The sequence below is a fragment of the Lissotriton helveticus genome, chromosome 8 (genome assembly GCF_964261635.1).
Source record: "Lissotriton helveticus chromosome 8, aLisHel1.1, whole genome shotgun sequence".
In the NCBI taxonomy this organism is placed as follows: Eukaryota; Metazoa; Chordata; class Amphibia; order Caudata; family Salamandridae; genus Lissotriton; species Lissotriton helveticus.
The window spans coordinates 1,312,142,782-1,312,169,945 of NC_136069.1; the positions used below are offsets into that span (position 1 = coordinate 1,312,142,782).

At 51.8% G+C, this 27,164-nt stretch overlaps 1 protein-coding gene across 1 annotated transcript in view; it reads left to right on the top strand.

The window, feature by feature from the left end:
- USP9X (ubiquitin specific peptidase 9 X-linked) overlaps positions 1 to 27,164 on the top strand; it is a 1,542,050-nt gene that overhangs the window by 875,461 nt on the left and 639,425 nt on the right. Inside the window, exon 25 of the mRNA XM_078658291.1 lies at positions 9,020 to 9,145. Within this exon, the coding sequence (XP_078514417.1) occupies positions 9,020 to 9,145 (126 nt within the window). The remainder of the gene's footprint in view (positions 1 to 9,019; positions 9,146 to 27,164) is intronic.

Here is a 27,164-nt window from a genome sequence, read left to right on the forward strand (position 1 = left end):
GGATCCATCCCTTAGCCGTTTCCATGATATCGCATACCATATACTCTTAAGTGCATTATAATCCTCGCGGTTATATGCCAACTCTGGTATCGCTTTATCAAAACATGTCGAGTAAGGTGTCATACGAATTGGAATACTAACCCCTCGCCAATTCTGGCGACGGGGTTAGCATTCCACCCTTCTAGAGGGACACGACATGCATGTAACCCCTAACCCCGGTTAAAATCAGACAGAGCCTTAGCATCCACAAAATGGATGCTGCCACCGAGACACAAGTCTGCCCTCCTGCTGCTGGGAGTCCTCCCAGAGCAGGAGATAAGGACAAAGGGTTTCCTGCCAGGGGCGGTGCCAGCACCGTCCCAGACAGGGTTTGTGTATTGTAGGTAGGCAGGGCTTCAGAGGAAGGTGACTGCACGTGGCACCCCGGTGCTCACTGTGCATAGGCTGGCTGGAACCAGTTCCAGGGTCACTCCAGACCCTGTGCTGGGGAAAAGCCCGCCAAGGAAGTGGGTGTAACCACCCCCCTCCTAGTCCCACCCCTAGGGCAGGACTTAGTCGCGTGCCAGCCCCTTTTTACAGGATAAAGGTAGGAACTGGCCCCCTTCCAAATCAGATCATCTTTGAATCCTGAAACTACTTTCCACGAAAGGAACTCAAGACTTCTTCCTAAGATTTCTCCCTTGTGACTAAGGAGTAGTCACCCTGCATCCGCAGGCACCATCTTAAGAACACTGCGGTCTGCTGCAAGTCTCTCCTCCGGATCAAGACTGCCCAGCTCGACGAGAACCGGCTTCCCTGGCACCTCTGACCTCTACCTACATCATCAGTCACGCTGAGATTCGTGGGTGTGACGAGACCTCGAGGGACCGGCCATCTTCAAGACTGCACGACTTCTGCACAGCAAGCCCGCCGAGTAATTTCCTGGTGAGTGCTTTGGGGTCCGAGAAGCCCCGACCCTGAGCAGCTCCAGCACCGAAGTGCAGCCTCCCAGCATCTCCACGATCTGCGTGGGGCCCTTCTGCTTTTTGCTGCTCACCGCGTTGTTTGGCTACTAGCCCGCTGGCTTGTGGCCTTCTGAACGACGCCCGACGACATCACTGCTGCTAGTCTGGTTGCTCCAGACTGGCCCTTGCTTCCCTCCATCGGAGAAGTACCCTGGACCCTCCTGGTCCGGCTAAGACGCCATTTTAGGTCCACCGCGTGGGCCTTGCATTTGCCAAGACTTGTTGCCCAATCCTGGGTCCAGCGACGTCGACAGCAAGAACCTTCGTGGGACAGCTCGCACCTCCATCCTGGTCGCCGACAACGCCTCCTGGTCCGAGAGACTGCAGAGCCCAGCAGCGCCCACTCACCTGACTGCGGTGACTTCGCCCGGTGCCATCCTGGTGCCCACTTAATCACTGGCTAGTGATTCAAGAACTTGGTCCCCTCTTCTTTCAGGTTTTCTTCTTCCTTGATCCAGGCTTGGATCCATCGAACTTTCCTTCACTGGTCGCCTGCCAGCAACTTCTTTCTTCCAGGCTCCTGGTCCGGCAACGAGATTCCCGACGTCTTTTCAGACCTATGCAGCTGCAGCCCCTGGGCTAGGTAACTTCGGCACTTCGGTGTCCCAGCATAGCCTCACTATCCTAGGGTCAGGATCCACTGTCGTTTTCTCCCTACCAGGTCGGGTTCGCCCGTGAACACTAACTTTGCCTTTACTAGCTTCCATAGACTTTGTCCCGCATCCCACGTGAGAGTGCACACTCTGCACCCGAGTCCCCTAGGCCTCCTAGAAGTAATCTAACGATTCTATAGTCAAGTCCTAGCGATTCCAAAGCCTATTAGTACTGTACTTACCTGCTAGTAATTTCGCATTCCACTTTTAGAGTATATGGTTTTTCGTGCCCCTCGGGCATTTGTGTATAACGTGCTAACTTAAGTATTTTCATAAGAGTTTTGTTGTGTGCTTAGCACCCTGTCCTCATAAAGAGTACAGGGTTGTTGTGATTCTAATAAATACATTGTTATTTTCATAACACTTGTGTGGTGTCCTTTCACTGGGTGTTCAAGGGGTAATGTGATGGTAAAACAGCTGGCTTAACACGCCCTCTAGAGTCTTAGCCTTAGACTGCTCGTATCCATGCTACTAGGATAGCTGGTCTATAAGGTTGACTTACAACCAATCATCAATAAGGGTTGTTTGGACTGATATATAGTGATCACTAGAATAGTGAACACTGCACATCAGGCCAACTTCTCACATCCGCTGACTCAAGGCTGTGGCTGGTTCAGCTGTCCCCTCACTGTGTGTGTTTTCCTGCCTCCATTTCTACCTCTTCTCCTTGGAGTTTTGGGATGATTATTTTCTTCCGCTGTACTCCTCTGCTGTTGTCTGTCCCTCCGGGGCTTTCTGGTGGATGTCCCTGGTACCTTGGCTGAGCTTGGGTTGTCCTGGCCTCCCTTTGCCTCGTCCTTACTTCCTTCTGCTTGTTGGGGGCTGGGCCGCCCTTCTTTTCCCCATTACACATCCCCTGCTGGGGCCCTGTGTTTCTTCCTACTGGGAGGCTCTCTTGCAGGCCCTCCTCCCTTCTGGGTATGGCTAGGGTATCTATTCTACGTTAAGGAATCTGTGGTTAGTAGTCTCTATCAGATGTACGAGTTACTTACCTTCGGTAACGATGTATCTGAAAGAAACCGGTTAGTATTAGATTCCTTACCTTAGAATATCCCCAGGTGTCAGACTGGATCCGTAAACTTTTGCGTAGCAGTACCCTTGCGTGTCGGTAGGCGGCGTCGTCGCCTTGCGGAGGGTGGAGATGCGGCACGGTACTCCAGGGCTATGGCCAAGTCCTTGGGCCTGTCGGCCCCGCGCCAGCAAACTGCTGCCTTTCGTCCCTTTCGTGGCCAAGGGAGGGGCGCCCCCACACGTCCTGCCAGCCACGGGCCGCAGACTAACATCCAGCGCGGTGGCGGACGTGGTAACCGCTGTGGCGGTGCCCGGGGAGAACGGCGAGGCCAGTTCACATCCACCCCCGCAGCATCCGCCTCAAAGCCTTCTTAGTCCGAGATTTCAGGCCCACGTGACGCCAGTGGGGGGGGCCGGGTTCGCCATCACCTCCTCCACTGGCTCAACATCACATCGGACAGGTGGGTGCTGCAAATCGTCCGAAGGGCAGGGGGAGCGCGATAACGCAGGCGGGCCGTCTCCCAGGCCCCCGCAGCGTCAGCCGCACGAATACCGTGGAGAAGGCAGGTCCACAGTCACACCGGCCAGGCACAGGAGGCCGGTGACGCAGCCCCTGGGTCCACGGCAGCTGGGGGGGGGGGGCACAGGAGCATGGCCGCGGCCCTTCCAGCGAGGAAGCAAGTCTACGGCCGCACTGGGGGGCAGCGGGGACAACACAGCTCCCCCCAGGCCAAGCGAACAGGACTCAAGGGTGGATCAATGCAGGACCTGGACTCCCAAGAGGCAGGGGTGAGCTCGAGGAAGCAGACTGGCCGTCTCCCAGGCCAACCCCTGTTAGCTGCACCAATATCACGGCGAGGCAAGTCCACAGTCCAGCCGGCTGGTCTCAAGATGCCGGTGACTAAGTGCTCCGCAGCGACAGTCAGGGCTCCAGACTAGGCAGGGAGCTGACGGCCGCGGCGGCAGCCACCATCTTATGAGAGGCCATGAGGATGTTCGGGAAAAAGAGGAGTCCGCCGCCCCAAGAATCGCAAAACAGCACGGCAGCGGGGGCCTCCGGACCTCCAGGTGAGCGGGTCAGGGATTGCACGGTCACTAGGGTCCCGATGGCAAACTGATTCAGAGCGGATGACAGAGGAGTCCGGAGCACTCCTAAAGTGTGTCCGCCATCTTGATACTCTTGGCCACGCCCCCTTGATTCCCTTCAGTAATTCTTGCTGCTAGATACTTTATATAACGACAGATTCCTCACCACCCTTCTACCTGCCCGTTCTCTAGAGTTGCCTCTGGTAACATCTAATAAGGTCCCAAGTTAATCATGCCCACACTGTTACCTACAGTTATATGTTCATGCTCCATGTCTGAGAGTGTGGAAATGGAGGAAGACTGACATCTGTGCACAGGGGTGGTGCTTATAGGCGGCTCTTCTTCGACACTTCTGTGATTGTTTTGAGTCAGCGTGAAGCTGCAAAGAGCAATTGACTGTGTGCAGGACCACTGCTATAAAACACACCGGATACAATCTAGCCTCTTGGGGGGTGTTCTAAAGTGATGAATCTGTGCAAAAAGTATCTACATGAGAGTGTTACCGAAGGTATGTAACTTTTTCTTCAAACTCCCAGATAAGCTACAGTAGCCGGGTCCTGGAAGACATGCATGTATCAGTGTTGAACACTGTGAGAAAGTGCCATCTTTATTGCCTTGGTATGACCCCACTTTTTTTTCTGAACTGTTGATGTACTTGGACTGAGTGTGCCCTGGGTCCCTGCCAACCAGGTACCCAGGGCCTGTGTTCCTTCCCTTCAAAGAAAAGCTATGCTGAAACAAAACACCCAATTGGCATCTCTTGCCACCTGTCAGCCCCTAGTAAATGGTACCCAGGGCATGGTGACCAGAGAAGTCCTCTGAAGGCTGCAGCACTTTTTGTGCCACCCTCAGGGACCCTGTACCCTGGCACCCACACAGTGCCTTTGCAGGCTGAGTGCCTAAGTACAGAACTAAAAGCAAGAGTCGATATGGCACACATCCCTGTGTGGTACAAAAGGGGGTGGTGATGGACGGAGCATCTGAACCAATCAAACACTCACACCCAGTCAACAGATCTGGGTTTAATCCATCACCGTTCTTTAGCCCACTCTGCCACCCCAGTTCAGACATGGCCATATGCAAATCAGTCTGACCCTGTGCCTCATGGGAACAGTCCAGCCCGAACTGTCAAGCCATGCCTTCCCTGGACTGGAAACAAGCTTCCTAGGACCGGTTTCTGGCATTACAGCCGTCTTCAGCCAGGCTTGCTTGAATCCAGTGGCAAAGTGAGCAAGGGACTCACGTCTGAGCATACCCTGCCAACTTATGGCGAACAAAGAGGTACAAAAGGGGGTGGTGATGGACGGAGCATCTGAACCAATCAAACACTCACACCCAGTCAACAGATCTGGGTTTAATCCATCACCGTTCTTTAGCCCACTCTGCCACCCCAGTTCAGACATGGCCATATGCAAATCAGTCTGACCCTGTGCCTCATGGGAACAGTCCAGCCCGAACTGCCAAGCCATGCCTTCCCTGGACCTGAAACAAGCTTCCTAGGACCGGTTTCTGGCATTACAGCCGTCTTCAGCCAGGCTTGCTTGAATCCAGTGGCAAAGTGAGCAAGGGACCTCTTGGGGGATGTTCTAAAGTGATGAATCAGTGATTAGGTATCTACATGAAAGAGTGTTACCGAAGGTATGTAACTGTTTCTTCAAACTCCCAGATAAGCTACAGTAGCCGGGCCCTGGAAGACATGCATGTATCAGTGTTGAACACTGTGAGAAAGTGCCATCTTTATTGCCTTGGTATGCCCCCACTTTTTTTTCTGAACTGCTGATGTACTTGGACTGAGTGTGCTCTGGGTCCCTTCCAACCAGGTACCCAGGGCCTGTGTTCCTTCCCTACAAAGAAAAGCTATGCTGAAACAAAACACCCAATTGGCATCTCTTGCCACCTGTCAGCCCCTAGTAAATGGTACCCAGGGCATGGTGACCAGAGAAGTCCTCTGAAGGCTGCAGCACTTATTGTGCCACCCTCAGGGACCCTGTACCCTGACACCCACACACTGCCTTTGCAGGCTGAGTGCCTAAGTACAGAACTAAAAGCAAGAGTCGATATGGCACACATCCCTGTGTGCCATGCCCACAGAACCCACTGCCCTGGCATACTTCAGTCACCCCTCTATCTGGGTGCCCTATGCCAGAGGTGAGGGCACCGGGGCATGAGCCCTGTGCCCCTACAGTACCCCGGGCCATTCCTGGGCACTGTAAGTTCAGTGATGTCATTTAAGAGTATATGGTGCTGAGAGGTCGTCATTACGATCTCCACAGCACCATAATGGCTACACTGAAGACTGACAAGTTTGGTACCAAACTTCTCAGCACCTTAAACCCGCATTGATGCCAGTGTGGGATTTAATGTGAAATGCACGAGAGGGCATCTTAGAGATGCCCTACAAAACCCGAACCTACAATCCACGTCTGGGCTGAGTGGCTGCAGAGGCTGCCACACAGCAGACATGTTGCTGCACCCCTGGGTGGAGAGCCCCCGCTCTCCTGGGCCTGCAACAATGCACATCCTGTGCGAGGTGATATGTCTCCTCCCCCAGGATGGACAGGGGGAAGCTTCAAAGGCATACCGCCTCTGAGAGCTTCTCCAGACCATTTGCTGTACCCAGCAACCAGCCCCCCACCAGGCCCACCCCCACCCTGGCGGGAAGACTGGCAGGAAAAACTACGTCAGGAAGGGGGGTGTGCCAACCTGTGCCAACTCCACCCTTCAGGTTGAGGAGGCGAGGTGAAGCACGACCCCTGGACCCCGGCCATCTTGTAGATGGGGAGTCCTGTCCAATCCCAGCTAGGCTCCTGCCCCCCTCCCACAGAAGAGGAGCAGGCTAGGGGGTGTACTCACCCCAGGACAGGGACCCATTGGTCCCTGCCCTTGCCCTACCTGTAACGCCCCTAAATTCAGTATTTAGGGGCTCCCTGAACCTTCCTTCCTTAGATCCCGATAACAAAAAGAAGAAAGAAAAACAAGAAGACCCGCCGTGCAGCTTCTAACAGGACAACAACAACTGACTTGGCCCCAGCCCCAGCCCCACCGGCCTGTTGATCCTGGAACCTGCTCCTGCCTAAACCCGGCGACCTCCGCGGACAGCAACCTTGGGACACCCAGAGGACCTGCCTGCCTTGACCCTCTCGACGATTGGGACTCCCATCAGCAGAGGCTCTGCTGCAACAACCCACCTGGTGCCCACCAGGAAGCTCCGGACCAGCCCACTCTGCACCAGCCGAGCCCGGGCCGGGCCAACCCGAACCAAGACCACGAGGACGTCCCCCCGGCGACTGGGACCCGAAGTCCAGTGCCCAAAGACCCTCCTCGACGAACCTGCCGACGCCTGCAGACTCAGAACCAGTGGCCACTCCAACCGCGACCAGCCGAGGGTAAGCTTTTCCAACACCCAAAGACACCCCTGCACCCGGCGCCCTACAGCCCCCTGTGCCTCCCTTTGGGGTACCTACCTGTGCTCCAACATCCCAACTTACCTCTCGAAGTGCTGGTCGCCCCTGGAGAGTCACCGTCCCCGAGCCTGCAGCCTTTGTTCCTTTTTCAAGATCCTCATTGGATAACATTGAGCGCCCGCCGGCTCAAAAGCACCCTGCACCCAGCCGCCCGAGTGCCGCTGGCTGTGACCTCTTTGCCCTAACCTACTTCCCCCCTTGCCCAGAGCAAGTGACCAGGAGCCCAGCTCCCAGAGCCGCGTGGCCTGCTAGCCAGCAGCCACCAAACGAAGGCCCCCTTTCCCTCATTGTATAACATTGGTCCTACCTACCTCTGCACCCGGCCGCCCCTACGCCACTGGGACTGAACTAACTGTACTCACCTGACCTTGGGGGAACCCTGAGTCTATGCCTAGAACCCTAACTTCACCAACCAAGTACTCACCTGGAAACTGGTAATTCACTTACCTGCCATTGGATAACATTGACCCATTTTTGACTCGAAAATTTTCTAAGTGTGAAGTTTTGAAAACTGCAAATATTATTTAAAAATTGTACGACATACTGAAACGCAATTACCTACCTGTTTTGAGTTAAGCCCCCAGTGTTGGCCCTAGGAGACTAGTGCTAGGCTTCAAAAGTAACGCGATCGTACTTTACCTGTAACCTGAATTTCCTCCCATTGAATAACATTGTGAGAATCACCTCGAAAAGTTTCTAAGTGTGAACTTTTAAAACCGCTCTATATTCAGGAAAAATCATCACTGTAACTAAAACGTTTTTGCTAATCTGTTTTCAGCTTAGACCCCAGGACTGAATCCAAGATCTAGTCCTGGAACTACCAAAGTAATCCATAAAGTAATCAACTGTACTTTCCTATGAAAACCCATTGAGCTCAATGCTAGTGTGTTTCAGAACTGTATTGCTATTAGCTAACCTGTGATTATTGTGTGTACAAACTTATTGCTCCTCTGCAAAGTATTTACCTGAGAGTACTCGTATCTCTAAGTATATTTTTATAACTGTTGGTTTAAAAATAAAACAACTATATCTAAGGATATAATAACAATTGGCCTGGAGTTCAGTTCTTGAGTGTGTGAAACCTTTTGCTGACTGAGTGTGTACAACAAATGCTTTACACTGTCCTCTGGTACTGCCTTACTGCTCGACCAAGCTACCACTTTGGAGAGTAAGGTCAGTTCTGACTTTAACCTCTGTTAAACCTTTGGGGTTTATGGACTCTATACACACTGTACTGCCTTATTGTCCAGTATATATAGAGCCACCTTCTCACAAATACCGTAGCTAAAAGTGTTGTTTGTCTTGTAATCCAGCTATATTTGGAATGCATTTTGAAGGCCAGGATTTTTATCACAGATTGTGGGACCAGAACGGAGTAGGATGATGAAAAAGTCTGACCTCAGTCTTTGTGCTATTCATCATCCAGATGCCTATGCATTCACACAAGAGCTGACAGTGAGGGATGTGGTTAACTCACTGCCCCACATTACCCCCCGAAATGTATATATAATTTGTATATTTGGGATCAGCTATACATCATCTCTTTGTGCTTGAAATTGGTAAATCCAAGGGGTTAACCCAATCTGCCAAGTTTTCACAGGGATTAAAAAGATCTTGGGAACAACAATTATCGTGGGGAAACCCATAGGATAAGGAGCTTTATATTTACTCACACTCATGAATCATTGTTACAGGTCTGTAACTTTATTTTACTTAAGTCTTTTGTGAACATTTACTAAATGCCTGTTAAAACGTTTTGCCATTTTATTTTTGTAACATTTGTGGTTTGTGTTCTTTTTAGGCTTCAAAGTTCATCCCTGACATCTGTGTTATAAAAGCCATACAAAAAATAATCTGGGTGTCAGGCTGTGGTTCTATTCCATTGGTTTTCAGCTCCAATGATGAAATTAGTCAAATCTATGAAAAGGTATGTTTTTTGCAAAGCTGTTTTAAGTTGTGGCCTAACTATTTGTCCTTCATTCACTAAGTGTATTAATGAGTTATCTAACAGAAGCAACACACCATGGAACATTAAGTCAAATTGTGGCTATGTTAACCATCCTTGCTGTTGACACTGGACCATGGCAGCTGTGCCAAAAGTGTTCACCATGGACATTTATTTTTCTAGAACATACTTTTATTTGCTATACATTTGAGATATGCTTCAGCATAAAAATCAGAAGTTAATTTACCCCAATTGTTTCACTTTTGGTTTCCTGGAGCATCCACACTACTTTATACACCGAAGAGGATTGAGAAGTATTTGGTAAGGGTATACCCTTAACTTCCCTATTATACTATGCAATAAACACACGGAGAGGGGAGACCCAGTTATTTGTGACAGTGTCTGTCTTGCCTGTACCTGAGACATGTGTGCGTAATGCATCCAGGTAAATCGGTGCTTGCTTGACAATTTATCAGATAGTACATTTTCTCTGAGATGGTGTGTAAAATAGAGAACACACACACACACACACATATATATATATATATATATATATATGTATGTATGTATGTATGTATTCCTCACCCACAGGTACCACCTCTGGCATGCTACATCATTGGACCCAGACACTGAACATTTATGGGTGGGCTCGGAATGTTTGTAAGTGGAGCTCTTTGAGTGGTAGCAGTGAGTGAAGGCAGGGTTGAGCGAGTGTGTTAAAATAGCCTTTAAATCCTTTGTCACAAATGTATTATTCAGAGATCTAGGGCTGGGTTAAAATAGATCAGAGGTATGCTTTTAGGAATTAATGTTCCCATCCGATAGGTCGAAATATTTCAGCCTTTATTTAGCCCGTGAATGGTCATTAGGCTTTCCTTGTTGAACATGCAGGGACACAGGGAGACGCTACAAACGTGAGCAGATGCTTACTCTTGATTAATGTGTGACTACAGAGTCCGTCCTGCCCTGGTACCAATACGATTTCTGTTGGAAAAACAAGTCATTTACAACCATTCACGATAAAGGTCCTATAAATATGGCCTGTATGGTTACGTGCATGGTTTTTTGCTATTTAATTGGAGAGAAAAACATAGTGCCTATTTGATTTTCTGTAACATGGAAAACATTTGCCATGCATGATAAGTCAAAGCTATTGACTTTGACATTGACTTTACACATATAAAAAAAAATACAGTTTTGCTACCTTTAGTAAGAGTATTTCCAGATGAGCTCCAGAGGCTTGGTGTCATAGGTATTGTGCACTTCTTCGGCACTCGCTTAAACTTCCTGGGAAACTTATTGTTAAGCAATTTCTCCCTGCGCAGCGGCATCGTTGTAGGAATGCCACAGCTCCAGGTGGCACTCAAAAAAAATGTAGGTATTGCGTGAGTGCCCTGTCTCTCTTGGGTACAGGTATTTAAATATTCTACTTTTCCCAAGGGGTAATAGGCCTTAATGCTGCTCTTGCTGCCGTCCTTGGTGATGTTTAGTGTATTTAATTTTGTATTTTCAGTAGTTAGGCTTGCTACTCACTGGCTGCAAGGGTACCTCTGTCCTGCTTTCTTCTGAGCATTACAACATGTCCTGAAGAACAGATGTTCCTGATCGACTTCATCACCCACACAGCACTTCTTACCTGGTGTAGAGCGGTGGTGCCATGCTTCTGCCAGGCCTCGTTGATGTGCCTATTGATGCGGGGGGGGTGATCAGATGTGTTGCTCTACTGTTGTTCCCACTGGCACAGACTGTACTAGTGAGGCCCAGGAACCCACCTGGGAAAAGGGCACATTTCTTTGGTACCAACATATTGCATGGGATGACAACTCCACCTCTACGTTTATGGTTCAGAATTAGTGGGGGGAAGCACTCAGGCAGGACCAATGGGAGTAGTTAGGCAATCCGGGTAAAAGGTGAAGCTTTAACTAAACCAAGGCCATTTCCAATTTATGTTGCTGGGTTGATCGGTTCCCAAAGGGTGCCCATACATCTGGGGGCCTCCAGCTAAGTATTTAATGCCATGCAAGAGCATCATCTTAATTTTCAACTATCTCTGGCTCCAGTACATGAATTAACTCGCAGATATTTCGCATGATGCTCCTGGTCGGGGTACCTCTGCCACAGGAGCATTCTTCTGCAACCTTCAACTGTAGGGGGCTGGACCTGCCCTGCTGTCTAGCCATGGTAGTCTCATTACCTATGGTTCTTCTGGGTATCAGTCCCAAGGTCCCCCATGTCCGAGCACTCTACTTGCACAGAGCTCCAGCCACCCAGGCCTTCTTCCATTTCCAGGATGACTTTATCCATTGAGTCTACTGTGCCCACTTCTAGGACCCCCACAACAGGACCAGTCTAACTGAAGGCCAGGGTACCCCTTCCTTCAGTGTCCATAGCAAGTCAGCATTATACTGGCCCTGAGAGCGAGTCAGAGTTTTAATGGTAACCTGGAGACAGTTCACAAAATCCAGTGTACAAGATATAAGTCTTCAGGTTACAGGTAGGAGCTTGTCAGAGGCCTCCATGGAACAGGGTAGGCCTGACCTACCTTTTAACTTCTGAGCCTCAGCAGGGACTTGAAAATGAAGGTGGACTTTCCTGTAGTTGGCGGGCCTCCACCCATTCGAATGGTCACTCCTTGAAGTCACTATGACGGAGCAGCCAACTGCATTCTGTATGCCCATGCTGCTTTCTGAGGATGTTGGAAATGACACATCTGAAAGAGACACGTTAGTGATCGATTCCTCACTATAGAACATCCCCAGGCGTCAGACTGGATCCTGAAAGTTTTTTGTCAGCAGTATGCCTGCGCGTGGGTAGGTGGCGTCGTGCGACTCCCCGTCCGTCGCTGGCGTTGTAAGCGCTGAGATGACGTCACGGAGAGTACTTAGGTGCCACCCATGCGCTCTGACGTCAGTTCTTTCTTTTTCCACGCCAGCAAGCGCAGATCCTGTTAGAGCATGTACCCTAGTCACTTTTTGACTAACTTTTTTGAGACTTTTGTCTTTACTTCTGAGTCTTTGACTCCTGGTGCCACTTAGGGATGCCTTGGTTTAAATCCTGTGGGGCCTGTCGCCGTACGATGTCGGTGGGCGACCCCTACGGCATCTGTGTCTACTGTCTGGAGCGAGACCATGACTCCCGGTCATGTTCCGACTGTCTGGCCATGGCTCCGAAGGCTTTGCGGGAGCGGTCTCGAAAGCTGCTGGAGGCCAGGCAGTCGTCTCCGCGCCTTTCCAGGTCCAGGGGTCGCTTGAGGGACCGACCACGGAGCCATCATCATCGCTTCTCTGGGTCAAAGTCTTCACCCTCGGAATCGGGTAAGAGAGGTCACAAGAAAAAGTTGAAGAAGCTTGTTTGCTCTCAGACGTCACCCCGTCGTTCTCCCGACGAGGACGCCAGGGGTCCGTCACCTGTGGCTCCGTTGGAGCCTGGGTGTCCCGCGGCCTACCCACCCTATGTGGGTCGGTCGACGACTCCGGCCCAGGTGCAAGAGTTTCTTGCCGCCATGGACCGCCTATTCAGGCCTAGGGCTCCCGCCGGCGCGCCTTCGGGCCCTGTGGTCCCTATTGAGGGCCCTTGCTTGCCACCGCCGGCAGCTCCGCCCTGGCGCCGCAAGGTCCTCCGCTGGCACCCCCTCTGGCTCTGTTCCCGGTGCCGCAATGGGTTCCGTTGGTCCCACCTCCACCCTTGCCTGAGTTTCCGGGCAATTTTGCTCCGGCTTGGGACCCTAATTGGGACATGGAGCCGGATCGGCACCGACCGGCGCCGTTCCCAACGCCGTTCGAGCATTTGTTTTCACCTGTGCCTTCCTCGCCGCTGCCGCCTGTGCCTCGGGTCGTGGAGGAGGGGGATGACTGGGAGGGGTCGGACGACCCTCTTGCACGGCAGTGCGAGTCCGACCATGAGTGGGCGGAGGACTCTGAGGATGCATGTGGCTTTGACCTCTCCTCTGAGCCTGGGTTTGTGTCTCCTCCCGCTGTCATGGAGGAAGGCTCCACACTACACTGTGGTGCTCCGTAGAACAGCTGAGGCTCTTGACCTTGATATGCCTACTGTTACCCTCAAAACAAACTTCCTTACTGAAGTGCTTCAGCCGGCGGCAAGTTCTATGGAACCTCTGCTTCCGTTCAATGAGGCCTTGACGGATGTTTTGATGGGCACCTGGTCTACACCAGCCACAGGGGTTCCAGTGGATAAAAAAGTGGCCAGGCGTCATCGCCCGGCACCGGGTTACCCTGCCTTTTTAACAAATCATCCAACCCCGGAGAGCCTGGTCACTCAAGCCTCCACTTCCCAAAGCGAATTCCCTACCGATCCGGCAGATAAGGAATGGAAGAAACTGGAGCAGTTTGATGTGCCTATTGATGTCCCAGGCTGGCAAGAAGTTGTTTTCCTCTGCCAGCCTGGGGCTGCAGTCCGTCAGCCCCGCATGCCTCTTGAGCCGCTACTCTCACGCTGTGTGGGACACAGTGGCGCAATCTCTGCCCAAGTGCCCGGAGGAGGTTCGGGCTGTACTTTCCCAAGCTGTTTTGCGGAGGGGAAGGATGCCATTCGGTGTGGGCTGGACCCCGCAGACTCTTTGGGGAGAGCCATCTCCACTACAGTGGCCTTGCGTCGCCATGCCTGGCTGCAGTCCACGGGGTTTTCAGAGGATGTCCAGAGTTCCCTCGTGGACATGCCGTTTGATGGTACTCGCCTGTTTGGCGATAAGGCAGACAGTGACTCTCGGGCCGAGTACTTGGGTCTCTCCACCACACACCCTGCCACGGAAGGGGCGCCCCTACACATTTGTTCAGCCAGAAGCCTGCGTAGAACCAACCTCCGCGCAGGCGTGGTGGCCGCCGTGGTGGCACAGGGGGTCAGCTTGGGTCTCAGTCCACCTCGCAGCATTCACCTTAAAGCCTTCCTAGTCCAAGCTTTGGGGTGCACCCCACGCTTGCGGGCGGCAGGATTCATCATCACCTCACCCACTGGCACTCTGTCACTTTGACAGGTGGGTACTGCAAATCGTCCGAAGGGGCTACTCCCTCCCCTTCAAGTCTACCCCCCCCTTCCCCCCGCCATGCCACCTCAGTACCACCGCATGTCGGGGGATCACTTTGCGCTTCAACTAGAAGTCCCGGCCCTCTTGCCAAGGGGGCCATCGAGCACATTCCTAAGCCAGAAGTAGGACGTGGTTGTTATTCCCACTACGTTCTGGTCCCCAAAAAGGAGAAAGGGGGCCTGCGCCCCATCTTGGACCTCCGGAACGTCAATTGCTTCATCTGGAAGGAGAAGTTCAAGATTTTGACTCTGGCTCAGGTCTTGGCTGACCTAGGCCCTGGAGACTGGATGGTAGCATTGGACTTGCAGGACGCATATTTTCACATCCCTTTTCGCTGGCCCACCGGCGGGTCACGGAAGGCCAGGAGCATTTTCAGTTTGCTGTGCTCCCCTTTGGCCTTACCAGCGCCCCTCGGGTGTTCATGAAAGTGATGGCGGTGGTCGCAGCTCATCTACGCAGGTCAGGGGTGTCAGTCTTCCCGTACCTCGACGACTGGTTGTTGAAGGCGGGCTCGCCACAGGCAGTCGTCACCCACCTTTAGACTACGACTGACCGACCTGCATTTGCTGGGGTTCTCCATCAACGTGCCAAAGTCGCACCGGAGTCCCTCTCAGAAGCTCCCCTTCATCGGAGCGGTTCTGGATTCGACGCCGTTTCGGGTTTATCCTCCCGAGCAGGAAGTCCTGGATATTCAGGCTATGATTCCGATCTTTCAGCCTCTATCCTGGGTTTCAGTCAGGATGACCCTCCGGCTCCTGGGCCTGATGGCCTCCTGCATCCTGCTGGTACAACATGCCAGATGACATATGCAGGCTCTGCAGTTGGACCTGAAGTTCCAGTTGGCACAGCGTCTGGGCAACCTGTCAAATCATGTCCAGATCTCGGAGGGCACTGCACGAAAATTGCAGTCGTGGCTCACTAATCTCGATTGGGTCAATGGTAGATCCCTCTCCCTTCCCCACCGGAGCACACAGTGGTGACGGATGCGTCCCTCCTAGGATGGGGCGGCCTCTTGGTAAAGGGGGAGATCGGAGGCCTCTGGTCTCCGGCGGAGTCCTGGCTCCATATCAACCTTTTGGAGCTTCGGGCGATACGTCTGGCACTGAAGGCCTTCCTTCCCTCTGTCCGGGGAAGTGTGTAGTGCAGGTGTTCACGGACAACACCACCGCCATGTGGTATTGCAACAAACAGGGCGGGGTGGTGTTGTGGACCCTATGTCAGGAGGCTCTGCGCCTCTGGACGTGACTGGAACATCAAGGCATTACCTTGGTGGTTCAACACTAGACAGGTACTCTGAATGCCAGGGCGGAGAAACTCAAGCGCCGGTGCTTGATGGATCACGAATGGCGTCTGAACTCGGACGTGTCGCATGGTCTCTTTCTGCAGTTGGAAGAGCCTTGGTTAGATCTATTTGCCACCGAAGAGAACGCGCAATGTCATCAGTTCTGAGCGTTGGAATTTCCAAGGTGGCACTTGCTCCGCAACGCTTTTTGTCGTGAGTGGAGTTGCGGGCTGTTTACACCTTTCTGCCTATACCACTTCTGCTCAGAGTGCTGAAGAAGATTCGGCGCGACCGGGCCCAAGTCATCCTTGTGGCTCAGGATTGGGCACGAAGATACTGGCATCCCGAGATACTCAGCATGGCGATCGATCTCCCGATCCGACTGCCTCTTCGGTAGGATCTTCTGTCGCAGCAGCAGGGGATGGTCCTCCGCCCAAACCTGTCCAGCCTCCACCTCCATGCGTGGAGATTGAGCGGCAACAGTTGACAGCTTTCGATCTTCCTCCCGACGTCTGTGATTTCATTCTAGCAGCCAGCATCCCTCCACTAAGACAGTATACGTGTGCAGGTGAAACAAATTTGTGGCATGGTGCACAGCAAAGGCTGTGGATCCCCTTTCTGCTCCTCTTTCTGAGGTCCTTCTGTTCCTACTATCCTTGACCCATCAGGTCTCTGCTCTGGGCACTATCAAAGGTTATCTTTCGGCCATCTCTGCCTTTCTAAGGCTTCCAGATCAGCCTTCGCTGTTTAAGTCCCCGGTTGTTAACCGTTTCCTGAAAGGCATTACACACACTTTTCCTCCTGTGCCTTTCATAATTCCTCAATGGGACTTAAACCTGGTCTTGACATACCTAATGTGCGCTCCCTTTGAGCCCATTCATAACTGTCCTTTACGCCTTCTGATTCTCAAGTCGGCTTTCCTGGTAGACATCACCTCTGCCAGAAGAGTGAGTGAGCTCCAGGCTCTTTCTTCTAAACCTCCTTTCCTTTCTGTTCATCCGGACAAGGTGGTTTTAAGGACCCGTCCTTCTTTCTGGCCAAAGATTGTCACACCCTTTCACATTGGGCAGACCATCACTTTGCCCACCTTCTTTCTGACTCCGCATCCTTCAAAAGAGGAGGAGAGGCTCACCGTGTGCGCTCTCGTTCTATCTGAAGCGCACACACCAGTTCCGGGTGGAAGACCAGCTCTTTGTTGGGTTCGTGGGTGCCAAAAAAGGTCGGGCCGTGCACAAACGAATCATCTCTCGTGAGTCGTTCTGTGCATTAAAGCATGTTACTCGTTGGCTAAGAAGGAGCCTCCTGTGGGGCTGCATGCCCATTCTACCAGGGCAACGGCAGCCACTACTGCCTTTGGACACGGCGTTCCCTTGCAGGACCTATATCAGGCAGCTACGTGGGCCTCGCTGAACAAGTTTACCAAGCATTATTGCCTTGACAGTCAAGTCCGTAGAGATGGCTTCTTTGGCCATTCTGATCTCCGTGACTTTCTGGTGTAATCTCTTCGCAGACCCACCACTGGGGTTTGTATTGCTGGGGTATTTATTGTAAGGTAAGGAATCTATCACTAGCGTGTCTCTTTCAGATGCACAAGTTACTACTTGTGCAACAATTTATCTGTAAGAGACATTAGTTAGTGATAGATTCCTTACCGCCCCACCCATCCTCCCCGTTCTGTGAACTGATTTCTAGGGTTAAGGTCATCCCTTTCAGGTCCCTAGTTTCATGGCACCAGTGGTCAGTTTCTTGCATGGCTCTGCGTAACTGGCGCGGAAATTCGTGTACAGAAAGGACGTCTGCGCGAGTGGGTGGCGCCTAAGTAGTCTCTGGGAAGTCATCTCAGCGCTTACTACGCCAGCTACGGATGCGGAGCCACACGACGCCACCTACCGACGCGCAGGGTTACTGCTGACGAAATTTTTTCCAGATACAGTCTGACACCTGGGGATATTCTAAGGTAAGGAATCTATCACTAACTAATGTCTCTTACAGATATATCGTTACACAAGTAGCAACTTGTGCTTCTTGCCAAATCTAATGCTCATCTACTACCAAGCCAGTCTACTCCTGCTCTGGCCTGCAAGTTAACTCCCCAGTGCATTGAAGGGTCCCACTGCTGAGAAGCAGAGACCAAAGTCTGGACCCTCCTATAGTTGAGACTTGGAAATATTTCACTCCTCCGTTAGCAATACGTTTAGAATGCTGCTTATGGAGTTTACAACCCTGGCCCTTCGAATACCATGAGATGCTTCACCCTCCTGGAATGGGCATATTGTTCTTTGGAAACTTGAATCTCCAAACTAGTACAACAAAGTAATCAACTCACACAATCAGAGTTTCAGATTCCTTACCTTAGAATTACCCCCAGGTGTCAGACTGGATCCGGAGAATTTTTCTCAGCCGTACGCCTGCGCGTCGGTAGGTGGCGTCAGTCGGCTCCCCCTTCAGCGTCGTGGTTGCTGTTGTGACTTCGCGGTATCTACTTAGACACTGCCCCTTGCGCTGACGTCAGTTCTTTCTTTTTACACGCCAGCCAGCGCAGAACGGAGAGAGCGGTACCCTTAGTCACTTTTTGTCTAACTATTTTTCAACATTTGTCGACATCTTTTTCTGAGTCTTCCGACTCCTGCAGCACGTAGGGATGTCCTGTCTTCAACCTGGCTTCAAGCCCTGTGACTCCTGTCACAAGCTGATGTCTGTCACAGACCCGCAGTAGGGAACACATCACCCACTTAGGCGGATTCCTATTGTTTATTTATGTCACAGACCGGCACCATGTGTGCCTTCGGTGCCTGGAGCGTGACCTCGACCCGATGTCTTTGCGGGAGCGGTCCCGAAAGCTTCTGAAGGCCCGGCAGTCGGATCCGCGTCGCTTGAGGTTCCCTTAGAGAGGGAGGTCGCGGAGTCACCACCACCATTCATTGTCCAAGTCTTAGTCATCAGGTAAGTAGAACCACAAGAAGGCGGCGAAGAAGCAATTTCGCTCTTCGCCTTCTCCCCGTCCGTCGGCTGACATGACGGAGGATGTGGAAGGTTGTCATTCTTGGGTTCCGCCCGCGGAGCCAGCTGGGACAGTTCTAAGCTTCCCGGGAGCCGGAGCGTCCCCTGCCCAGCTTTGTGCATTTTACGAAGCTCTTCACTCCAACTTTGGGCAATTATACTCCATCGACGTGCCTTCAAACCCTGCGGACTTATCTGGGGACTGTAGGCCTTTGATGCCGGCAGCACCGGCGCCGCAGTGCCCCCAGGGATCCAGGCCTGGATCTGGAGCGGCGCCGGTTGACCTTAAAACACCTCCCCCAGCCCCGATTCCTTTGACGACACCTCAGCCGCTTCCAAAGCCTATAGTTTCCCTGGCCGGGATCGACCCCAGCCTCCCCCTCAACATGGATTCAGTGCCAGACTGGCACTGGTGGTACTTTTGTACGGCTGTTTATTCCTGGCATTCCTTTCCACCCTGAGTGGCAGCCAGGAGAGGATGCGGAGGACTGGGAGGGGGTCTGTTGACTTATTTGGCAGTCCAGCTAGAGGAGTCGGACTGGAGAGAGGAGTTGTGTGTTGCCCGTTGTCTGGATACATCCCCAGACCCTGGTATGCTTTCTCCCCCTACCGTGTCTACGGAGGAGGGAGCCTCCTACGCTGTGGTGTTGCTTCCTACATTGGCAGCTAGGACTAACCTCCTGACTGAGGTACTTCAGCCAGTAGCAGCCTCTTCGGAGACCCTGCTGCCTTTCAATGAAACCCTCATGGACATCCTACTGAGGCCTTGGTCCAAGCCCAAAACAGGAGCTTCTGTGGACAAGACGATTGCCAGGCTCAAGGCGACCCACTTTTCCTCTCCAAACACCCTTCCCCTGAGAGCTTGGTCGTCCAAGCCTCAATATCAAAAGACGCGTTCCCTACTGCTCCCCCAGATAGGGAATCCAAGAAGCTGGACCATCTTTGGAAGATGTTTTCTTCCTCCAGCTTAGGATTGTGGTTGGTGAACACCGCATGTCTCTTTGGCCGTTATTCCCACTCCGTGTGGGACACGGTGGCGCAAGTGCTGCCATAGTGCCTGGAGGAGGCCCGGACTGTGCTCGTAGAGACACAGGAAAGTTCGCTATCCACTGTTGGCTGAACACCACTGACACGCTAGGTAAGATGATTTCTAAGTCGGTAGCCCTGAGATGCTACGCCTGGCTGAGGTCCAATGGCTTCTCTGGGGATGTCCAATCGACCCTTTTGGACATGCCCTTTGATGGCTGTCGCCTATTTGACGACAAGGCAGACAACGTGCTCGAGCACTTCAAGGACACTATGGCTATGGCTAGATCGGGCCTCGCTACCACCTCACACTCTGTGCAGACTGCCTTTCACCCCTTTCATGGCTACGAAAGGGTTGCCCCACCACATTCCATTCAGGGCCACAGGCTGGCGCAAGCTTGTCAGTCTCTGCGTGGCTGGGGACGTAGGACACAGCGCCGTGGGTCAGGGGGCCAGCGGGTGGGCGAGTCCACCAGTGCCCCATCTGTAGCAGCCTCCAAACCTTCGTAGTCTGACCTTTCATGGCCACCAGTTCCCAGTGGGCGGCAGGATATGCCATCATCTCCCCCACTGGCACAACATCATGTCGGACGGGTGGGTTTTGCAGTAGTCCGAAGGGGCTATCCCCTCCTTTTAAAGACTACCCCACCCTCCATGCCACCTACATTCCATCACATATTGGAGGATCACTTGGCCCTTCTCTGTCAGGAAGTTGCAGCCCTCTTGGCCAAGAGAGCTATCAAACTCGTCCCTGTCCCAGAAGTAGGTTGTGGTTGCTACTCCCACTACTTTCTGTTTCCCAGGAAGGACAAAGGCCTACGTCCTATCTTGGACCCAGGATAGTCAACCGCTTCCTTCTGAAGGAGAAGTTCAAAATGTTGACATTGGCTCAGGTCCTGCCTGCCCTCGACCCTGGAGACTAGATGGTAGCATTGGACTTGCAGGACGCATGTTTTCACATCCCCATCTTGCCTGCTCATCGGCGTTACATATGGTTCACGGTAGGCCACGTGCATTTTCAGTTTACGGTGCTCCCCTTTGGCCTTACCAGTGCCCCTCGGATGTTAACGAAAGTGATAGTGGTGGTCGCAGCCCATCAGCGTAGATCAGGGGTTCCTGTCTTCCCCTATCTCAATGACCTGTTATAGGAGGCGAGCTTGCCCCAGGCTATCGTCTCCCACCTCCAGACTATGGCTGACCTCCTGCATACGCTGGGGTTCACAGTCAACGTGCAGAAGTCGCACCTGAACCCTTTTCAGAAGCTCCTTTTCATCGGAGCAGTTCTGGACACAGCGCAATTTCAGGCCTATCCTCCTGAACAGCGAGTCCGGATTATTCAAGCTATGATACTGATGTTATAGCCTCTATCCCGGATTTTGGTGCGAATAACCCTAAGGCTGCTGAGCCTCATGGCCTCCTGCATCCTGCTGGTGGATCATGCCAGGTGGCATATGCTGGCTCTGCAGTGGGACCTTAAGTTCCAGTGGGTGCAGAATTGGGGGAATCTTTCCGATGTCGTCCAGATGTCGGCGGGGACTGCACATCAGTTGCAGTGGTGGCTCACGAACCAGGATTAGGTCAATGGCAGATCCCTCTCCCTTTCCCAACCAGAGTTCACAGTGGTGACAAATGCGTTGCTCCTGGGATGGGGAGGCCACATGGGAGAGGCAGATGTAGGAGAGTAGGGTCTGCTTCCTATGGTCACCCCCACTTTTTACTTTTGCTTTACTGGTTTTGACATAGATGTGGCTGTGGGCCTGCTAATCAGACCCACAGCCCAGATGCACTCTCTCTAAATTCACACCCTGTACTCTAGGTACATCCACAATTGGGAATTGGCTCACCTTATCAGCCCCTGTAGAAGTGTACCCTAGGTACTCAGGGCATAGGTGTAACCAAGGCCTACCAGGGGCTGCAGCATGTATTATGCCACCCCTGGCTGGCCACTCAAACTGACACAACTGGCTGATCACTCAGCTGGGGCAAGGTCGTGTAATCACCCCTTGCTAAGGTATAGTATTCCTATATCTACCCTTAAATATGGACACACAGTAACCTATAAGTCACTCCTATGGCAGGCCCTAACAATCCTGGAGGCAGAGTGCTTGGTTATGTGTGAGATGGTGCTCTAGCATGAGCTGAGCCTGTCTGCAGCTTGCGGAACCATGTCCTTCTAGCTGTTCTATGATATCGCCATACCATATACTCTTAAGTGCATTATAATCCTCGCGGTTGTATGCTAACTTTGGTTTGGCTTTATCTAAACATGTCGTGTAAGGTGTCATACGCTTTGGAATACTATCCCCTCGCTAATTCTGGCGACGGGGGTAGCATTCCACCCTTCTAGACGGAGAAGACATGTTGTTGCTGACTATCCCGGTTAAAGTTAACCAGAGCCCCAGCATCACAAAATGGACACTGCTGCCACAGACACAAGTCTGACCTCCTGCTGCTGGGAGTCCTTCCAGTCACGGAGGTTTGGACAATAGGTTTCCTGCCTGGAGAGGTGCGAGCACCACCCCAGACAGGACTTTGTGTATTGGGACAGGGAGGGCTGAATAGATTGAGACACTGCCTGGGGCACACTAGGTGTTCCATGCATAGTCCAGTTCAAACCGGTGCTTGGGCACTCCAGCCCCAGCTCTGGCGCGAAACTGGACAAAGGAAAGGGGGTGTAACCACCCCCCTTCCTGGTCCCACCCACAGGAGGGACCTAGACAGTAACCCAGACCCTTTTAGTTGTATAAAGGTAGGAGCTGAACCCCAGGAGATTATATTAATCCTGGAATAGACTTGAAACGAAACTCGGGACCCTTCGACATTCACCTGAGCTGAAGACTGAAGAATCTCCCTTGTGGCCAAGGAGTGACCACCCTGGGTAACCAGGCACCATCCAGCAACTCGACGGCTTGCTTTGTCCCCGTTCCCGCCGGAACGCGAGCACAGAGCCTGACAAGACCTCGACTCCCGGACCTCTCTGACCCCACTGCACGACTCCAGCACAGCTGAGCCCCGGGGAAGGCATCAGACCCGTGGAACCAGGCAACTTGGAAAGTCTTCAACTTGCTAACAGCGCAGCTCCTGAGGCATCCTTGAAGCTGTGCCCTGTGCCCTGGGGACTGAGACACCCTGACACCGAGCTCCACCTGCACCGAAGACCAGCCCTCCACACTCCACGAGATCTGCGTCGGGCCCTTCTGCTTGTGTTCGGCTCGACGCGTTGTCCCTGTTGCTGGCCAGTTGGCTAGTAGCCCTGTGACGACGATCCTTTTGAAAATCCATCGCTGGACAGGTTGCTCCATACTGACCCTTGCTTCCCTGAAGAGGTGAAGTACCTCGGACCCTCCTGGTCTGCACCAGAAGCCTTTTGTGTATCCTGCGTGAGTTGCCTTTGCTTTGGCTTGTTGGCTCCGATCTTGAAGTCGACCCCTCCATCTGCGAGAACCTTTGTGGGACAGCTCCTCTCCAGCACCTGGTCGTCCTCAACGCCTCCTGGTCCGCATGGCTGCAAAGACCAGCTTCACGACAGCACTTGATTGCTCCTCGACGACGTCTGGTTCCTTCCTGGTTCCACCCGGTCACTGGCTAGTAACCTAGACTCTTTCCCCTCTGCTTTCGGGTCTTCTTCAACTCCGAACCACCCTTGGATCCACCCGGACATCTTCCTCCTGGTCGCCTGCAGCATCTTCTTCCAAGGCTCCATAGGGATCAACGAGAAAACCCAACACACTTTGACACCTATGCACCCGCAGCCCGTGGGTGAGGTAACGCGAGTACTTCGGTGCTCCTGTAGGGATTGACTATCCTAGTGTCTAGTTTTGTTAGTTGTATCTTCCTATTTAGACCGGAAGTGTCCTAAATCTTCGTTACTTACCTTTTTAAGTTCCTATTGACTTTCTATTGACCCTCGCGTGAGTATACTGACACTGCACGCGCCGCCTGTGGGCCTCCTACTCCTAACCTAAGGTTCAGCTAGCGTAGCCCCAGTGATTCTCTAGGCCCTAGGCCTTTCCTTTTCCCGAGTCGTGGTTCTTATACCACTTACTTAGTATATGGTTTTACGCGCCCCTAGGGCCTAACTGTAAATTGTGCTATTTAAAGTATTTCTAAAAGTAACTTATGCGCTTATGCCTCTGATCTCATAAAGAGTTCAGAGGAGTGTGTTAGTGAAAAAATACATATATATTATATATATATATCCTGTGTGGTGTCCTTTCATTTGGTATTCAAGGGGTTACATATGGTAAAACAGCTGGTTTTACACGCCCTCAAGAGTCTTTTAGCCTAAGACTGTTCTGTCCACGCTACCTCTAGGATAGCTGGCCTATAAGGTTGACTTTACAACCATCACCATAAGGGTTGTTTGGACTGGTGCAAGGTGCTCACTAGAATAGTGAACATCATATACCAGGCCAACTTCTCACATTAGTGTGCAGCGGTTGGGATTAGAGCTTGCTGTTGTTTAGCCACTTGTAATCTTGAGATATCATTTGAAAGATCACATAGGTACCTGTAGGTACATATAAAAACAAGTCTTAGTATACTTAAGTTCTACTAAACTTAGCTGTTGTAGAGCCTGGGCCTAGCACACCCTGACTACAACTCCTAGATAGGTTCTGTAGGAAAACAAATAGTGTAGGTAGGTGCAACACCACACCTCACTAGAAACCGTGTCTCAGCCATGGAACCCCAGTGGTTCTCTGCCTGCAGAGGTAGATCCCTAGGGGACTACCTCAAGATATGAAGCCTTAGCCTTCCAAGAATTGAGACAATTGTGTACTTCTAGAAGGCTAAAACAGGGTTCAAACCCTACCCTCAAATTCCTAGTTGAGCTCTTAGAAGAGTATGATGCTCAAAAGACACCTGACGCAGGTGCTTCAGGTAGTGCAGAAGAAGTCCTTCCCTCCACAGAAGATACCACTGATACTATTGTGCCAGATGGAAGAAGAGGGGGTAGAAGAAGATGATTCTGATTTTGAGGTAAACAGCCTGGTCCCAGTCAGAAGACTTAGCCAGGGTAACTTAAGCATACATGGGAGTCAGTATGGGCAGCCCTCATACAGACCTCCAAGTGGGCTTAACCAGAGGCAGAGAAGAGGGAGATCCCACTCCAGGGACTCTCTCCACTCTCAAGCTTCAAATGGCTCTCATGGCCTTGCTCAGAGAGGGATGACCTCCCCTCAGAGAAGGGAACATGAGGCAAAGATGAAAGAGGCTGCTCTTAGGATTGAGAGGCAGGAACTAGAGGTTGCTCTGGCCAAAGAGAAGCTTGCTCCTGCTAGAGAGCATAGAGAGAGTGGGTTAGAACCCACTGGTGGCAGCAATATCCCTAAGGATAAAGATAGCTCCTATGAAAATATACACCTAAGCAAGATTGTGCCCCCCTATAAAGAAGGGGATGACATCCACAAGTGGATTACTGCTTTGGAGAGGGCCTGCAAAGTGCAGCAGGTACCCCAAAGTCAGTGGGCAGCAATCCTATGGCTCTCCTTTTCTGAAAAAGGTAGAGATAAGCTCCTCACAGTTAGTGATGGGGATGCTAACAGCTACTCTGTCCTGAAGAGTGCTCTGATTGATGGGTTTGGCCTAACCACTGAACAGTATAGGTTGATGTTCAGAGATACCCAGAAGACACAGACTCAGGACTGGACTGATTTTGTTGATTGTGCCACTAAGGCTCTGGAAGGCTGGTTATTGGGAAGTCAAGTTAGGGACTATACAGGACTGTATAATTTGATCATGAGAGAGCAAATCCTTAGCAACTGTCAAAACCAGCTATTGCATCAGTACCTGATTGACTCTGATCTGACCTCTCCCCAAGAATTGGGAAAGAAGGCAGACAAATGGGTCAGAACCAGGATCAAGCAGAAAAACCAGAACCAAGGGGGTGATCAGAAAAAGGCAGACCAGAAGGGTAATGAGCAGAAACAAAAAGACCAGAAGCATTCACCAGGCCCCCAAAAGGCACAGGGGGAGGGTGGCTCCAAAAAGAACAAACAGAAACAAGAAGGTCCAAAGAAGCCCTGGTGTGGATACTGTAAATCAGTCTCTCACTGGTTTACTGAGTGCACCAGGAAGGGCACAGCACCAACCACCATTGTCCCTAAGGCAACTGTTCCCCCCTAGTCAAGCTGTTAGTGGTGGTTCCCAGCAAAAGGGTGTAGTAGGGTTAACCCTGGGAACTGAGGTGGACTCTGGCCTAGTCAGAGTACCAACTCAGGCTTCTCTGGTCTGTGATGGGGACATAGCAAAGTCCTCTACTGTAAGTCCCAGTAATCTGAGCAAGTACAGGCAGACACCTTTTATTAATAATACGATGGCTCAGGCCTACAGGGACACATGTGCCTGTGTCCCCATGGTGACACCTAACTTTGTGGACCCTGAACAGATCCTACTAGATGAGACCTACCTAGTGACCAACACTAGCAATGCCACTACCTCCCATAGTATGGCAGTTGTTAACTTCTCCTGGGGAGGGGTAACTGGCCTCAAAAGAGTTGTGAGTTCAGACCTTCCAGTAGAGTGTCTGTTAGGTAATGATCTTGAAACCTCAGTTTGGTCTGAGGTGGAGTATAGGACCCATGCAGAAATGCTGGGAATATCAGCACATGTCCTTGCTGTGACCAGGTCACAGGCCACAAAGTGCTTACCTGAACAAGTGCTGGATCTTGAAACAATAGACCAGACACTACCCAAGAGAAGGAGCAAGAGGGTTAAGACAGTGCCTTCCCCCCTGCCTCAGGTTGAGGATCAGCCCTCCCAGGAGGATGAGTCTGAGATCCAAGAGGGAACTGTCCTAGAAGAACTTGAGCCTGATCAGGTTGAGTTTCTTGGGACAGGGGGACCCTCGAGGGCAGATCTGAGGCAGGCTCAATTAGATTGTCCCTCTCTTGAACCCCTCAGACAGCAGGCTGCTGCTGAGGCTGCTGGGAATGCTCAAGGTACCCATAAAGTGTATTGGGATGATGGGCTCCTTTATTTATAAGCTAGAGACCCCAAGCCTGGTGCTTTCAGGAGGTTTGTTATACCTCTGCAATTTAGGGGCTTCCTTCTTACCTTGGCCCATGATATTCCCTTAGCAGGACACCTGGGCCAGAACAAGACTTGGGACAGGCTTGTCCCTCACTTTCACTGGCCCCATATGTCAGAAGATACCAAGGAGTTTTGTCGCTCCTGTGTTACCTGCCAAGCCAGTGGCAAATCAGGTGGCACAACAAAGGCCCCCTTCATACCACTACCTGTGGTGGGGGTACCCTTTGAGAGAGTCGGGATAGACATTGTTGGACCAATGGACCCCCAAACATCATCTGGGCACAGATTTATACTGGTGATAGTGGATCATGCCACCAGGTATCCGGAAGCTATTCCCCTGAGGACCACAACAGCTCCTGTTGTGGCAAGGGCCCTACTTGGTGTTTTCTCCAGAGTGGGGTTTCCTAAGGAGGTAGTCTGACAGAGGTGCAAACTTCATGTCAGGATATTTAACTGCAATGTGGAAGGAGTGTGGTGTCAACTATAAGTTCACCACCCCCTATCACCCACAGTGTAATTGGCTTGTGGAGAGATTCAACAAGACCCTCAAAGGGATGATAAAAGGGTTGCCTGAAAAGCTGAGGCTAAGATGGGACATCCTTTTACCCTGCCTTCTGTTT